Source organism: Numenius arquata, chromosome 18 (genome assembly GCF_964106895.1).
Source record: "Numenius arquata chromosome 18, bNumArq3.hap1.1, whole genome shotgun sequence".
NCBI classification, from domain to species: domain Eukaryota; kingdom Metazoa; phylum Chordata; class Aves; order Charadriiformes; family Scolopacidae; genus Numenius; species Numenius arquata.
In genome coordinates, this window is record NC_133593.1 from 12,278,592 (window position 1) to 12,295,776 (window position 17,185).

A 17,185-nucleotide genomic window follows, 5' to 3' on the forward strand; every position below is an offset into this window, starting at 1 on the left:
GGGGCGGCGGCGGCGGCGGGGCCGGGGCCGGGGCCGGGGCCGCGCCGGGCTCCCGCGCTGCCCGCGCTGCCTGCGGCGGCCCCGCCTCGCCCGGCCCGGCCCGGCCCCGCCGCCGCCGCGCCGTAAACAGGCGGCAACGTGACCGGAACTGGGGAGCTCCACGGGGCGGGGGGCGGCGGGCGGGCGGGGGCGCCGCGGCGGCGGGGACCCGGCCCCAGCGCCAGGGACAGCCCCCCGCGGCCCGGCCGAGGCTCCGCCGCCACCGGGAGGCGCGCATAAGAGCCGGGGCTCGGCTCCCCCAGGATCTCCCCGCCGGGCCGGGGCTCGGCTCCCCGGGACCCCCCCGCCGGGCCGGGGCTCGGCTCCCCCAGGATCTCCCCGCCGGGCCGGGGCTCGGCTCCCCGGGAGCCCCCCGCCGGGCCGGGGCTCGGCTCCCCCAGGATCTCCCCGCCGGGCCGGGGCTCGGCTCCCCGGGAGCCCCCCGCCGGGCCGGGGCTCGGCTCCCCCAGGATCTCCCCGCCGGGCCGGGGCTCGGCTCCCCGGGACCCCCCCGCCGGGCCGGGGCTCGGCTCCCCCAGGATCTCCCCGCCGGGCCGGGGCTCGGCTCCCCGGGAGCCCCCCGCCGGGCCGGGGCTCGGCTCCCCCAGGATCTCCCCGCCGGGCCGGGGCTCGGCTCCCCGGGAGCCCCCCGCCGGGCCGGGGCTCGGCTCCCCCAGGATCTCCCCGCCGGGCCGGGGCTCGGCTCCCCGGAACCCCCCCGCCGGCCGGGGCCCGGTGCCGCTCCTGCCGCTGTCCGCGGTGCTGAACCCTCCCGCACGGCCGCGGAGGCAGGGGCTCGGGATGGGCTGGGAAGCGGCAGCGTTCGCCTCCCCGGTGGGGAGTTTAGTGCCGAGGCGGTTCACGGGGGGAATGAGAGCCAAGTGTGGGGCGGAACCCGCTTCGGGGAGGAAATCGGTGGGAAGAGCGAGTCAAACAAGAGCTTTGCAGAAGCTGTGGTCAGAAAGATGATGAGAAATAGTTGTTTACTCGTGTGGTTACTAATTCTTCATGCCCTTTTGTTTGTGATACGCAAGAGCAGCAGGGGCTCCACTCTCAAAGATGACTAAATTCATTGCGCCTCTTTTACAGCAGGGGAAGCTCAGATGCAGTGGTCTGTTCCATTCCCACGGCAGTGAAGGCGACGAGAAATGGTAGCATCCTCCCCGTCAGCTGACAGTCTGCTGATTCCGTTCTCTTAAACCAGAATCTGCCACAGAGAGAGCAGTGTTTGTGGTCTGATGCTCAGCTGCATTGTGCTGCCATCCTGACAGGAAAGCTGCTGCTATGCTGCGTATATCGGGCTTCAGCATATCAGGCTTTAGCAAAGAAGCAGCATGGGAATATGTTGTAGGGCAACACACAGGGCATGGTTTGTGGTGTCATTTTGTCATCCCATGTCCTTTCCTCTCCTTGGATGCTTCAGAGCTCTGACAGTGCCTGTGCTGTGCAAAGATTGAGGGTATGCCATGGGAAATAGTCCTGCCTTGTGCCTGCAGAAGGGCAGGCAGAGAAGAGCTTACTCCCAGTGTAATGCAGTGGGTTTATAATGTCCCTGCGCTGTAACAGCCAAAGACTGGATCCTTACCTGATGCAAAGCGGTGCGGTACAGCCTGGCTTGGTGCTGGCTGACAGCAGAGGAAGGCCGGGCTAGGGGTTAGGGGCCTTCTGCGGAGAGTGAGTTTAATTCACTCTAAAAGAAAAATCATTAAATCTGGAGAAAAGGTGACGAGTGAGGTCTGAAGGTCTGCACATGCACACACAAGCTTCTGATTTGCCATGAATTATTCAGACATCTCTGCTTAAGGCCCCAGCCAGTGCAATCAAGAGCTTTGGTGCTTCCTAACGCTCATCCAGTCATGCTGACTTCTGTGTGGGCCTCCTCTCAGCGTGTTCTCTCTGAAAAAAGGGTCCTTCCTGCAATGACAAGTTGTTAAGAGGAGAAGGATTTCTGTGTGAAGGAGGAGGGTGCAGCCTTTCCTATTCAGAGCAGCGTTGTCTCATTAGGAGCACCTCTCACCCATTTGTAACCATCAGGTCAACACTTTCCAAGGTGTCGTTCGTCACTCTCAGGGCAGTTTGCTGTGTTGGGGAGGGACTGTTTTTAATGTCTCAGTGTATCTTCCCCTAACTCATGTGCTAACTTGTGTAGCGGTGAATTACAGACGGAGAGGTGGGGGGGAAGAGGGAGGGGTGATTGCTGAGTGCATCATGTTTCACCAGGTTTGTACAATTTCCATTGATTTTCCACTGAATAAAAGACAAGCCTGCAAACAATCAAGGTCAGGCATTCGGGGACAGAGAGCTGCCTCTGTAAATGAGGTCATCGCTCCAGGATAGAGCCACGCTGCGAGGAAAGACAGCGGAGCACGGCACATCCTCTGCACCCGGCGTGGCATGGGATAGAGCCGGCTGCCTCTGCAGCAACTGCCTGGATTTAGCCACAATGCACCCACGCTGTTAGTATTTCCCATCACCTCTCTCGCTTGCACTCATCGTTCCCTGATGAATTGGTTTTACTGGCAGCTTTTTGCTCTGAGAGAGTTGTTCTCAGCTTTCTTTGACTGGGACATGACCTGGCAGTCCCTTAGCTCACGCCTGCAGCAGCCATGATGTCCCGCACCCCAGTTACACTGTGACCCTTCCCCACTCCCCCCTTGCTCTGAGAGACAGGAACCACTTTTCTGGTGGCTCTGAGGTGGTTTGTGAGCAACGTAATGAGTCAAAAATGACAGAAATGCCATTTCAGCATCGGGAGGAGGTTGTGGGGTCCCTGCTGCCAGCCTAGGTGTGTGACTGAGCTCTGGAGGGCTGTTGGGCAGAGCCAGCCTGCTCCTTGCCTGTTGTACACCAGTTGGGACACGTGCAACTGCAAAGAGGGTACCGACAGCACCGCTCACTGTGACCCCATGGATGCAGGCGGGCACTGGAGCTGTGGGGTCGCAGCGGGGCTGGGGAGGGACCCATCCGAGCCCCTGGGCCCCGGGCTTTGCGGCAGAGACGTGGCTTTTCCCCTTGGGAGCCGCCCTGGCGAGAGGACGGTGGAGACTGCAGAGCCCGCAGATACTGCAGCCCCGGGATGCAGGCAGCAGCAGGCAGCTCCGACGCTGCCTGCAGCTCCGGACCGACGCTGACCTCTAGCGACAGCAGTGCGGGCAGCGGTGCGGGCAGCGGTGCGGGCAGCGGTGCAGGCAGCAGTGCGGGCAGTGGCAGCTTGCACAGCCTCTAGTGCCGAGCACCCGCAGGCTCGGCCAGCCCGGGCTGTGGCTCCCATCCTGGATGGCGGGGGGTGCTGTGAGCCGCAGTCTTGCTTGGAGCCTGTCTGTGACACTGTTTTGATCCCAGCTGAGACGTCTGCCTGAGGCGGGCACATACAGACAGCCATCACAGAATCACAGAATCATAGAATCGTCTGGGTTGGAAGGGACCTTTAAGATCATCTGGTCCAACCATCAACCCAATTCTGATAAAACCCATCACTAAACCATGTCTCTAAGCACCACGTCAACCCGTCTGTTAAACCCCTCCAGGATCAGTGGAAAGAAACAGGCACCCGGGCAGCAATTGTGGCTGCTAAACCTTCACACAGCACCCTTCTAGACCAACTATGCAGAGTGCTTTTAGACCACTACTTTCCTCCCCTCCTGCCCCCCAAATTCATTATTGGGGATTTTTTTTTGCATTTAATTCAAAAATGAATTTAAACTTTGCCTCAAATATTATTTTTCAACCCAATTGAAATATATAGTGTGTGTGCCTTCTAATTGCTTTGAAGAAACTAATAAGAAGCTCCTTAAAGTGATGGAGGGCTAAAAGCTAGAGGGTTTTGATAAATTTAACATTGGCTTAACGTTTCCACAGGGATTTGAAAATATCAGACTTGTAAGGATATTTGCTTGAGCTAAGTAATGCAATTTGTCCTTCCTCAAAGAGCTGCCGCTCTGCCCAGCTGCCTGCGGGGAGGGCTCCAGCCCGCCCCAGGTGCTGGGGACGGAGACGGGGAATAATGGGCCAAATCTGTCACCCTCACTCTGCTGCGCTGGCTCCGGAGGGACACCCAGCCGGGATCAGCATGGCATGGGCAGCACCGAGGGGCACATGAAAGATGCATTAGGGTGCACGTGCTATGCAAACCCTCCCGTTTTCGAAATTCCTCATTATTTTAGAACTTTTTTCTTTTTTTTTTTAATGAAAGTTTTTATTCTTTGGATCTCACAGACAAACACGTACGTGTGCTGAAACAGGGCTGGGTCAGTTCCCAGGCTCCAGGGGCAGAAGGGAGAGCTTTGGCCTCTCCTGCACCCGCTCCTCTGGCCCCACGTCCCCACAGGGTCCCATCGCTGCTTCCCACCTGTGACCTCCCACAGCGGGTGCAGTCACCGGAGGTTCCTCTGCTGGGACTGAGACTCTCTCTGCACTTACACGTGTGAAATTCAGCACGGCTCCCAGGCTCCGCAGAGCAGGGATCAGATCTTTTTTATCTGCCCTTGGCTTCCAATCTGATTGTGAGGAACCCAATCCAGGCAGGGCTGGTGGGTGCAGGCAGCAGGTAACGGGGCCTCGCTGAGGGGTGAGCTCGCTTGCTGCCCGGCTCATTAAAATATAATTATTTCACTATCAACAGTTTCCTGGTCATAATTTCAGCCAAAGCATGCAGCTGAGGACTGAGCTACCCGACCCCATGGGGGAACGGGCTGCCAGTGGCCAAAGCAGTGCATGGATGCAGCCTCTCTGGGTGGGCTCTAGAGTTGCCACTAATAGGTCCTTACTTGAGTCATTAATGCTATTTGATTTAAACGAAGCTGTTGGATGGTGCGTGCAACAGCTGGGAATGCTGAGCTGTGAAATTATGTTCTAAAAGATCAGAAAAGCAAGGATTTAGGGCCAGAATGTCATTTTTTGCAATCAGCTTCTGGTGTGATTTGAAGCCCCTTGAAATAACTTCTAAACATGCTCCCAGTTTGTTTCCTGAGCACCTCGGGCCATCCATAACTGAGCACACCCTGCAGCTCCCGGGCGATGGGGAGCCCCAATTCAGATGGATGCTGGGGTTTGGCTTCGGATCTATGGGAGAATAGTTTGCACTTGGTGTTCCTGGACCTCACGCAGGCAAGTTCTGCTGGCTTATTTGTTTGTCTTCAAGGTAAGCAAGGACCAGCGAGAGAAGCAGGGTCCAAGGGGTGGGCTCCAGCCCCCAGCCTGTGCCGGTGTGGCCGTTCTCCTCCGCTGTGAGGGGGACGGTGTGACTGCGGGGGGCTCAGGCTGGGCGGGGGGAGCCAGGCTGGCAGGACCCGTTTCTGTGCTTGTTTCCCCCGGTGGCTGTTCTTTGTGATACTCAGCTCAGACTTGCTCTAAGCCTTTGAGAGGCTGAAAACGTGCATTCCCTTGGAGGCTCTGCCGGGATCCATCCCCTCGGCGGAGCCTGCTCTCCCGCAGCGAGGGCTGGAGCCGGAGCGGTGCGTGCAGCCCCGCACCCTGCGCCCTTCGGGGCTGCCCGGGGGCAAGCGGCCATTGCGTAATGCTTTGCGTAATGGTGTGATTCCCCCCGCACCTGCCCGGGCTGGTCCCCCCTCCCCGGACTCCCCCCTGGTGCCGGAGGGGGCGGGAGCGCGCAGGAGCCGGCGCAGCCGCCCCAGCCCCCGCGGGGCCGGTGTCCGTGTCCGAGCTCGGGCGCTGCCGCTGCCGGGCTGGGCCGGGTGGCAGAGGGGTTTGCCGGTGGGGGTGTCCCCCCCTCCTTCCTCTGCGGGACCGCCCGCGCCCCCTCCCGCCCTGCGGCAGCGCTCCCCGCCCGCACCGGCCCCGCCACCGGGATGGCCTCGGGCAAGGCGGCGGGGGAACGGCGCTGGGAGCTGGTGCGCTGGTGAGTGCGGGGACGGGGGGAGCGGGGGCACCGGGCCGGGGGGGGGGCAGCGAGTGGGACGGGGGAGCTCCGGGAGCCGGGGGCTGGGGAGGGGAGGGTCCGGTCCTGGGCTGGGGGGCTCCCGACAGAGTCGGGGAGGAAGGACCCAGAGTCGGGGGTAAATTTGGAAGAGGGTTCCGGTTTTGGTATGGGGAGGGGCGCGGTGGGGGGGTGCTCCTGGGCGGGGGGAGTCCCGGCTGCTGAGCCAGGGGAAGAGGGAATCCCGGGCGGGGAGGGCTCCGGGGGGAGAGTTGGGGGGGACTGGCCGAGCCCCCGCAATCCGAGGCACTCTGAGGGTCGCAGCGTGGTCCCGGTGTGGGGCTGTGGTGGGTCCCAGCGAGGGAGCACACCTCCCCGGGAAGGGAGAGGGCGCTTCGGGGCTGCAGCTGCTGCGGTGGGAGGGGATCTTTGGCGTTTGGGGTCCCGTGGAGGTGGAAGAGTCGGATCCTAAAGGGAGATCCTGGCTCTGGGAAGTGGCCCTGCCCGCTCGGGAGGAGCGGGGGGAGCAGCAGAGCCCCGGTCCCGGGCACACCCGGGGCTCGTTCCTGCCCCCAGGAAGTTCCGGGACGGGCACGGGGTGCTCTGGGGGCATCCTGGCTTGTGGGGGTGCTGAGGCTGCTCCAGGCTTTGGCATGTGGGGGTCCCCTTCTTGCTGGGGACGGGGGATTGCAGTGCCCGGAGCAGCCGGGACGGGCTGACATTGGAAACAAGCTTTCTCTGTAATTTTTTATTTTTAATTGTGTAGCTTATGACGTCCAAAGCTTGTGACTTTTGAGCAGGGCTCTGTAGCGATGCCAGGCTGTGACTGGGGTGACTCCAGTGCTGCTGATGTAAGAGCTGGGCCCGGGCCCGGGGCTCGTCCCATCTCCCAGCGCCGGCGGGGCAGGGAGAGGGAGCAGAGCCAGGCTGGATGCCGGAGGTCCCAGGTGTGGGTGGGATCCCTGCAAACCTGGGTGAACAGCCAGAGTGGGAATCGTCAGAGGATAACTCTAAGCTTGTGAAACTTTTTCTTTTTTTAAATTTGTTTTTTTCCCTCCTCAGCAGCCTGGGGCACTTTTTTTTCCTCACACACTTAGATCTAGACTATTACAATGGGTACTTGGCTTGGCCGTTCTGCCATCCCCGCTGCCTCACCCCCCCTTCCCTCCCAAAAGACGTTCTGGGTTGCCTGCTACTACTTTGTGCAATATTATCACGTGCAAGAGCTGCAGGGGAGCACTGGGACTGCGCCGTGCTTGGTTGCTTGCACCAAGAAAAATTAGCAGGTCAGTCTGTACCAGGGATGCTCAAGGAGCCTTTCGGGTTTCCTTTTGCTGAGAGCAGAAGCTCCCGACTCCTGTGCTGTCACTGCCCTCCCCCGGCTCCGGCAGGACCCCGCAGCCCTGGGCTGGGCAAGTTCTGCAGGCGGCAGAGCCCAACAGCAGCAAACGGCTCTAGCTGTGGCCCCGCTTGTGAGGGCTGTGGGGGGGCTGTGGGGAGCCCGTGGCACTGTGGTGCAACCCCTTGGCCCCATCCAGGCAGCGTGGCCAGATCTCTGTGGTTAATGGCGGGGCGCTCCGGGCAGTGTGTTCCACACACTGGGGAGAGAACTGTGAGCTTGTCCTGGCCCTGGCTGGGGTTATGGATGCTGCAGCTGTGTGTGCATGTGTCTCCAATGAGTACCACTGGGCCTTTAAATAATTAATTGCTTGCTGATGAAATTTCATGTTCAGAGTGGTTTGTTGGGATGGAGGCAGGCAGCAGGATTGTATTCTAAAAGATGAGAACAACTGCTGTTACCGACATTTTGCTCATGCAACAGACAACCTGTACTTCTGTAAGCAAAATAATGACCATCGATTCATAACTTGAATATTGCTTAATAAGCCTCAACATCTGGCCTGGCATTTGAAATAATGTTAGAAAGACATTAGCCTGGTCGTGGAGCTGCTGATAACGCTGGGGCCAGCGTGGGAGCGGCTGGGCAGGGGCTGTTAGAGGCAGGCTGTGCCCCAGGGAGCTGGTGCTGAGCTGGGGGGGGTGTTGTACCTCTGCCTCCCAGGGCTCTACACGGAAATGTCCTGCACTGCTTTGGAAATGTTTGCTCTTTGCTTTTCTGCACGTGGCGGGGGGGGGGGGGGGGGGGGTTTACCGTCCCCTCCCCTGGGGGACGCCCTCAAAGGGATGCCCCATCCCAGCCACGGCCCTGTGCCTGTGGGAGCATCCTCGGATGGGCAGGGAGGGACGGGGAGGGTGCAGGGATGCAGAGAGACCCGGCTGTAACGTCGTTTTGCTGCCGCCGCTGAGGAGCACGTTAGAGGTGCTGTGGGACGCAGGGCTCGGAGCAGCGCTGCTGAGCCAGCCGCTCGCCGCCTCCCGCAGCTCCCTCTCCACCATCCTGCGCTAATAAATATTTCAGTCTTTCTGGCTGTTATTTTTAGGTACGTGAGAGAAGGCCGGTTTCGGATCGAGGAGAGGACGCTGACGGCTTTCCAGTGGCTGTACTCACCCCACCAGCACCGCATCGTCAGCCGGGCGGATCTGGGCTCACCCAGCAGGTAATGGGGGGGCCAGTGGGGGCAGGGCCAGGGGCCGAGGGGAGCAGTGGCATGTCCCCTGCCAGTGCCACCAGCAGCCTGCCATCCTGGTGAGACCTGTGTGATCATCAGCCTATCTCTGGAGCCCTGTGAATATCTGAGCATCTTGGGGTTCACTTTAAAGTAAGGTTCCAGATGCAGCAGTCACAGCCAGGAGCTGCAAACACTGTGTAAGCACCCCTCTGGTTTAAAGCAGTGCAAAGGGCAAATTACTGACTGCCTCCCCAAACTTTTATTTTTAAAACCCCCATGGTTTTGGTCAAGCACACAGTCTTTTGAGGACCTGCTTCATCCATGCAGCACGCTTGGGATTTGCTTAAAAAACGGATTGGGAGCCAGGGATGGCATATCTCCCATCTGTATGTGATCTCTGGAAAATATTTCTTGCGATACTGGGGTTTGGTGCTGAAACCTTCTCCTTCACAGCTCCTTGAGAACATGTCTCGGAACCGTGTCCTGGGCATGTGCTGTGGCTCTCCCTGCTGCTGCAAACGCATCGCTGTCGGTTCGCATCCCAGTGTTTGGTGATAAAACGCCATTAACATAAAAGCCTCGCGGGCCTCAAGACACATATCGCGCGGTGTCTGTTTTCCTGCCTGTTAAGAGCTCTGAAACACCCCCAGCCCCCGGGTGGCTGTGTGGCTAAAAGCTTTTCCCTCTTTATTTCAGCAGTAGTTTTGCTCCAAGGGCCCTTAAAGCCCTGAAGTATTTATCTCCCCAGAATGGCATGTACCAGAGGAACAGCGGGAGGGACGCTGGGGAGGGAGGGATGAGCCCCTCTCCAGGATGGGGAAGGGATGCGGGTACCCCCATGGGTTCCCCCCCCAGGAGATGGAACCTATGGGGGGGGATGGAGCCCCCGGGCTGGGTGGGGAGCAGGAGGGAGGTGCCCCACTTCCCTTGGTGGGAGCCATGGCGTGTGCCGCAGCTGGGCGATTCCTCCACCTGCCGCCGGAGAGGCTTTCCAAAAACTGAAACTACCACGCTGGTTATTGATTTTAACTAATCTTTGCAAATTGCTATCAAAGGCTGCATTAATCTCACCCCTGACACAGATATATCATGTGGCATGTGGAACTTAAATGCGTCTAATATAGTTTATAATTAATACTAAGTACCACTGGGGTTAATTCCACTGGATTCACTTGATTTCCCCGCGGGCTGGGAAGTTACCCAGAGAGTGTGTGGGACATCAGTGGCCAGTTACGGACGGTGCCTGCATCCCTTTATGGGGACAAAATCTTCACCCGGATTGCAGCTGGGGCTATAGCCCAGGCGGAGACTCCAGCTGAGTCCCGGGTTTGCCCAGCTCCGACCCCATGAGCAGCCGGAGAACCACCCGTGGGGCAGTGCCCACAGCCGGGAGCGGGGCACGAAGCTGCCATGGGCCCTGCCATTGGCTCTGGCGGCTGCTCCGTGGGATGGGAGTGAGGAGGAAGCCGCATGGGGGATGTCTTATCGACCTTAGCCCCTCGTTTGGCAGCAGCAAGGTGCCCTGTGCTGGCCTGGCCCGGGGTGTCCCTGCTGGCGGGTGGGGGACAGGGCACAGCGAGGGGGCAGCCGTGCCCCCCTCCTGGTGGGCTGCGGCACATTGCTGCGGAGGCTTCGGCCAGGGAAGGTTTTAGAGCCTCGGGTGGCACACTGACACTGGGATGCTCCGTGGCATTTCAGGCTGTCACATTATTTATCTGTCACGTTAATGGGATCAGTGTCTCTATTTTGCACTTGCTGCTGCTTCTTTGCATAATGGGAGTGACACAGCCAAGCGAGAGGAGGGCAGATCTGCTGGGGGGGTTAATGTAACAGGTGTATTTTACTTTTATTATTTGTACACATTAATGCACTCATCGGTCCCATTTGAGCAGCGCTCTATAGAAGGATGAGAGCACGGGCGCTGTTTCCTGCAGCTCTTCATGTGGCCGGGCGGGTTTTGTCCGGGTCCCACAGACACTGTGTGGTGCCCAGAGGCAGATGACATACTGGTGGCCGGCAGAGCTTCTCCAGCTGGGATGGGCTCTCCTTTGGCATGGGAAGGCTTTCAGCAGCTGGCCCCAGCTGGCCACTGCCGGGGACCAGTGGGGTGTCTGTGGCTGTTTGCAACACGGAGCAAACCTGGGCGTAAGAGACCACCGTGGTGTTAAAAGGCTGCGTGGCTGTGGGTCACCGCGTGCGAGTGCTGCCTGGCCAAGCCCTGTGTGCCACCACCAGGGACCGGGCAGCCGGGGAGCAGTGTGAGGTGCGGTTGGCTGCCCAGCTCAGCCCTGAGCGTCTTCGGTAGCTGGAATCACCTACTTTGATGTTTAGTGTGTGTTAAATAGATGTCAGGGATGCCAAAAAAGGGAATTGCATCGGTTTCATAGAATGGAAATTTTGGCTTTCCTTTCATCAGGTCTGGATTTTGGCCCTGGAAGCTCTTCTTTTATCTGGTCCATTCTGTGTCTGTCTTAAATTCAGCTGTAAGAGATGAAGGGGCTCACATATAAGACTGAATTCTGCTTTCAAAGCTGAATCCAAAGGGGGTCACACCATTTTTCTAGTTATTTTTTCACAAAAAATCCTGGCTGCATCCCAAGCAGCGTGGCCACCAGGGCGAGGTGGGGGATTCTGCCCCTCTGCTCTGCTCTGGGGAGACACCCCCCAAGTGCTGCCTCCAGCTCTGGGGCCACCAACATCAGAAGGACGTGGACCTGTTGGAGCGGGGCCAGAGGAGGCCACGGAGATGCTGGGAGGGCTGGAGCCCCTCTGCTGTGAGGACAGGCTGAGAGAGTTGAGGGGGTTCAGCCTGGAGAAGAGAAGGCTCTGGGGAGACCTTAGAGCCCCTTCCAGTCCCTAAAGGGGCTCCAGGAAAGCTGGGGAGACACTTTTGATCAAGGAGGGGAGCCATAGGACGAAGGGGAAGGGTTTGACACGGAAAAAGGGGAGATCGAGATGAGATGTGGGGAAGAACTTGTTTGCTGTGAGGGTGGTGAGAGCCTGGCCCAGGTTGCCCAGAGAAGCTGTGGCTGCCCCGTCCCTGGAGGGGTTCAAGGCCAGGTTGGAGGGGGCTTGGAGCAACCTGGTCTGGTGGGAGGTGTCCCTGCCCAGGGCAGGGGGGGGAACTGGGTGGTATTTAAGGTCCCTTCAACCCAAACCATTCCATGTAAACAGCCCTTTCAATCTAAATGCCCCAGACAGGTTTAATGGGCAGGATCCTCACCTTGCACTGGTGGGTATGGTTCCAGTGATGCTGCCAGAGTCCCCTTGGCGACTAAACCTTGCCCAGGAGCCCATTGCATCTTGAGCTGCATATTTCCCTCCCCCCAGGGACGCAGTCCCAGGTTCCAGTTTGCTGAAACACTTCACCTGAGCGGCGCTGACTCCGCTCCTGCGACGTGGGTGAAGCGTGGGGGTGTGAGCAGGGCAGGCAGGGCTGCAGGGTGGGCAAAGCGGGCAGGGTGGGCAGGGTAGGCAGAGCAGGCAGGGTTGCGGGCAGAGCAGGCAGGGCTCAGGCGGGCGGCTCTGCCCCGTCAGCCCCCGCTCGGTGCCGGTGCGACCCCCTGTGCCGGTGCCCCCCCCCCCCCCCGCCCCGGGGTGCGGTAGCCAGGGTGCGGGGCTGGGGGAGCGGCGTGCGGGGGTGCGGTGGACGGGCTGGGGGTGCGGTGGCTGCGGGGGTGCGGGGCTGGGGTAGCGCCGCTCCGCACCGCACCGCCCCGCGGCGCTCCGCCAGTGCCGGCTCCGCACAGAGCGCAGCGAGGAGAGCAAGGTAAGATGCTTTTCAGTCTCGCTAAATCTGAGCCGCAGTCACAATAGAGAGCGGTATTTACATGGCGTGCGGGGACCGGAATATAAATATCCAGGGTAAGCCTTTAGCAGAAGAGATTTAGGTCCGTATTTGTCCTTGTTTTTACCCTGGATGGGCTTGTCTGAATGCAAATGGGAGGCAGAGCCGGGAGATCTATTGTTGAAATGCTTTACGATTCTCAGCCTCTCTGTTTGCATTTAAATATGCGATGACTACTTCAGGCATGTGGGCTTTGTGTGTCGGGGGCTTGGGGACGGGAACGTGGGATCTTTGTGTGGTGATTGCCAACGCTCATATTAAATATTTAAAATTCAAGGAGGCAACTTCAAAAGGTCTTCAAAAGGTGCTCTGCGCTGATGTCTTTGCGGGGCTGGTGGCGTTAGTGCTTGCTCTGTGCGGCTGCCCGGCAGGGCTGCCAGGGGATCCTCTCCCCTCCGCAGGACGCCTCCTTTGCTGAGGAGCCCCAGTTTTGTTGTGGTTTTTTCTTTTTTTTTTTTTTTTTTTTTTTTTTTAATTTGACAGAAACAGGGCACAGAAGGAGGTTTTTCTGAGCGCCCTGTTTGCTGGGGTGACCCCCCTCCCCTCTGTCTCTGAGCAAGATAGCAGCTTATCTCTCCCAGGGAAGCAGCGTAATGTCTGCTCGCAAGGCAGAGGCAGAGCATTTCTTTTTATCCTGCTCATCTCTGCGGGCAGAGCACGGTGTAACCCGATGTGCGAGCTCCGCCGAGCTGGTGAGGGCTGCGCGAGCATGTTGCCTGCATCCCTGGTGTAGAGAGGACGTGAGATGGATCCTGCCCAGGTACTGCCTTATTTCCTCATCTCCTGCACAGCTCCGCTGGTTTATTTAAGACCGCTTGTTTTAGTAGCACAAGGGACATAATATCTGTCCACACGGCACGATTTATTGGGGGTTGGAAACATGCCAAGGAGTCTAAATTCAGATTCAACAAGAAGCGTGATCCCAGCCAGCAGGCTGGCTCTCTGCATACACCAGCTTTAACAGATAATTTCGTTCTCCCTCAGCTTCTGATTCCTCTCAAAGGGCAGCCGACAATAACCGTAGCAGCAAAAGTGCTTTTTTTTTCTTTGCTTATGTTTGTTTTATCATCCTTCCTTCCTCCTCATCCCTAGCCATATCCGTATGGTAGCAGGGTCCTGGGGGCTGCTCAGAGTCCCTCTGCTGCTGTTGCCTGTTGTGTACCTGAAGTCAGATGCTCTGATTGTCGTTAGCGGCTGCTGTGGAAACAGGAACAGGACTTCAGCAGCAACAGTAGGAAGAGACATTTTTTCCAGGAGCTAAAAACAGCTCATTCTCCCCAGACCTCTTTCCAATTTCGTGGGGGCAGATGAATCCCTGCTTAGAGTTAACATCTGCCTCCAAGTTGGATGCCAAGCCAGAAGAGCTGTTTCTTGACTCTGATTTGAGTTTAGCCCAGCTCTTGCAGAAACCACCCAAAATGGTGGAAAAACACAGGTGATATTGGCAAGAGGTAGCAGGGCTTTGAAAAGCTCGAGTCCAAATCCTGTGTGTCTTGTTCGCAGTGTTCAGATGGAACCATGCATGAGTTTGGCCTTGAATCTGAGCCCTGACTGCTGCCTAAATCTCATCCTGCGCCAGCACATCTTGCCTTCGGGCAGTGGCTGCCTCCCCATATGCTGTTGGGGGGCTGGGGAGTCGGGCAGCGTTGGGAGAAGCCCCGTGAGCGCAGGGTGTGAGGACAGACGCTGCTTCCCCCAGCCCAGCTCCCTGCTGCTGCAGGCACCGTCTCCTGCCGAGCATCACTTAGGGTTTTCTTTCCTTTACTTCTGTTATTAGGAAACAGTTCCAGAGACTGTTTGTATTAAAGATTAGAAACCTCCTAATTTTCAGCCAAAGCATGTTCAGGTCTATCTCATACCCGTGCTTTCCTCCCACCCCCATGTTTTGCCAGCCCTGGTTTTTAGTTTCAGCAGTTCTTTTTCTGTCTTCCCACAATTTCTTCCCAGCCTGCAGTCACAGCCCTTCCCCGTGTTTGCTGGCTGATCTGGGCCAAACACTCTCCAGTTCCTCTGGCCCGGCTGCACGCCCATGCCAGCCTGTCCCCCACCAGTGGGACCCTCCAGCCCTTGGGGTGGGCTCCCTCCCAGGTCTGTAGGTGGCTGCACACATTTCCAGCTGGAAAACCAGCAGGAATGATGTTTTGGTTTTTGCCTTAATGCACCCTCCCTCCACCAGCCCCCGCAGTGCCCGGGTAGGCAGGTGATGGGCTCCTGTTCCTCCAAGCAGCAGGGGACCAGGGGACCGTGGCGTGGGATGCGCTGTGGATGTGCAGGTAGCCATGGTGACAGTGCCCAGGGACCTGGCACCGGGCATGGCCAGCTGCCTGCCTGCCTGCTCGCCTGCCTGCAGTGGGGCTGCCCCTGGCCATGGAAGGGACACACTGGGGACAGCGGGGACAGCCCCAGGCTGTCTCTGGAGCATCCGGAGCAAGGCGCGTGTGTGTGTATCGCAGCACACACCCAGAAATCTTCGTGCCAGATCCTCAGGGAGGCACAGGGTGTGTGTGGACATGGATCTACTGCTCGTCTGAAGCATCCTCTCGTGCTGAGCTTGCTGGGGAAGGGTCATCATTGGAAGAGGTGGGAAAAACAGACCCACAGAAAACCTGTGTGCTCGGACAGGCTCTTCCTGAAGAGAGAGCCTGTCTCGGGAATTGCATCCCCCAGCTAGCAAGACAGAGCTGTAAAATGGGTGGACCTGAGAAAACAAGCAACTCTGGAGGTTAAATTCATAGTGGGCTGAGAAGAACTTAATGAGCCTGGGAGCCTGTGTGGTGACTTTCTGTTCATAGCACTGTGATCAGACAAGATCTGTGTTGCTCTGCAGTAAAGAGCTGCATCGTGTGGTGCTGGGAGAAACCAGTTGCTAATGAGTGTCAGGCTGGGTACCCAGAGAGCGTGTGTCCAAAATGTGAATGCTGGGGATGTTCTCAGTGCTGTGGGGTGCTCAGCCCTCGGCAAACCCAATTACCCCCCAGGGAGGCCCAAAGGCAGCAGCCAGGGCCCCGGGGGGTTGTATCTGACTCCCTCAAGGCTCTTTGCAGAAGGAGCTTCGGAGGGATGGGCAGTTGCTTGCTCCATGTGGCCGGAGAGCAAGGTTTGCTCCTGAACATGAAAAAGTCCAGGCTTTCCTTGCCTCCCCCCGCTGCACTGCCTGGGAGCAACGAGATCAATACTGCAAAGAAAAGACAAATTAGCATCGATGGACTTCAGAGCCAGAAACAGTTAAACACATTGATTTCTGCTGATATTATTGTCCTGAACCAACCCAGGCTTTGCAGAGTTTGGCCTTGTCTTCCTCCACAGTGGTCCTGCAGAAGCGTTTGTGTTCCTGCCGCAGCCTTGCTCCCACCCACTGCCAACGTTTACTGGGAGGTGTGTGATGGGGGGCTCCAGGATGGGCCTTTCTGTGGCCCCCAACTTGGCTGATCAGAGTTTGCCCATGTCTGCTGGCCACTGAGCTGCCTTGTTTAGGGAATGTGTGGCATGGGGAGGCCTCCAGAGATGCTCGGGGAGGAACCTCTCCTCTCCCCTGCGATGGCTGGTGGGTTTATCCTGCTGGGGTGGTAGGTTTCCTGGGTCCAAGGGGTGTGGAACAGGACCCCCACTGTGCTGGGCTCCATCGGTTGCTGCAGCCAGCGGGTTCCTCCACCTCTCATGGTGACCTGGAGCAGCCTGGGGCTGTCAGTGCCTGCCCCGGGGTCCCGGTAGGATGAGTGGCTGCGGTGCCAGCCATGCCATGGCCAGTGCCCTTGGCTCACGGCGGGCAAAGAGCCAGCTGGGGAGTGTGAGAGCTGCTCTGGTGTGTGGGGGGGAGAGGAGCTGGGGTGCTCTGGGCTAGCTGCAGCCCTCTGCAGCTGAGTCATCCGACCTTCCCGTCTCTGACATCCCTGTGCAGCTCAGGGCAACAGCACAGGAGCTCATTACAGACCTGGATGCTGCGGCTGAGCCAGGGCTGCTCTGCTCCAGCCAAAGGACTGTGGGGGGCACGGGCGCTTGGCCAGTGCTCGGGGGGTGCTCAGCTGGTGCCTGTTGCTTTCCCAAGGTCCCCTCCTCTGCTGTGGTCTGCAAGGTGTAGCCAGGCTCTCCCCGGGCCACTAAGAATGCTCGTGGTGCAGTGCATGGCTGCGGGGTCTGGGCGTGCGCATCCCTCTATCACCGCTGTCTGAGAAGTGACGTGTCGCAGGTCGAGCGGTGGCTTCCTCTGAGACCCATTTTTTAGCCATTTTCATAGAACCGAGCAGGAGGGATCCGATGGCTTTGGACGTAGAGGTGAGTCCATGAGCCATTAGCAGTGGCACATGTCCTGGAGAAGGTGGAAGAGGAGCTGGAGCGTGGTGAGCAGCGTGGGCTGTGTGAGCCTTGTTCTCGGGGAGGAAGAGACTCTTGGGCCTGATCCAGCACTGAACCTGCCCCTGACACATAAATGCTGTGGGTGGGAAACGAGCCCCCTGGAACCCTGACCCTGGCATTCCCCTCACTGTAGCCACGTTTTGGCTGTCCCTGGGTGGGCGCTGCAGACCCTGGCAGGGCAGGAGCCAGCTCCCCGCTGCCCCTCGCCTCCAGTAATGGGGCTTTCCATTGGTTTTCCATTTCCCCGGGAGTGGGGACCGCACCCTCCTGTGTGGCTGGCACCCATGGGCCCCAGGACTCCTGTGGAAACCCCGGGGCTTGCAGGAACCGGGGCCATTGGCCTCAGGGTCGCTGCAGCTGCTGGCTCCTTCCAGGGGATGAAGGAGACTCGCACTGGGGAGGGTCTTGGGCCGCAGGGCATCCCCTCTCCTCTGCTGCTGGGGCACAGACCAGCAATGCCCGGGCATCAGCCTCATAAGACCCTAGTGCCCAGGACGGAGG

At 58.7% G+C, this 17,185-nt stretch overlaps 1 protein-coding gene across 1 annotated transcript in view; it reads left to right on the plus strand.

Moving 5' to 3' along the window:
• The first annotated feature begins 5,846 nt into the window (after positions 1-5,846).
• Positions 5,847-17,185, plus strand: part of RAP1GAP2 (RAP1 GTPase activating protein 2) — a 72,508-nt gene continuing 61,169 nt past the window's right edge. The window contains exons 1-2 of the mRNA XM_074160899.1: positions 5,847-5,896; positions 8,356-8,472. Of these exons, the coding sequence (XP_074017000.1) occupies positions 5,847-5,896; positions 8,356-8,472 (167 nt within the window). The remainder of the gene's footprint in view (positions 5,897-8,355; positions 8,473-17,185) is intronic.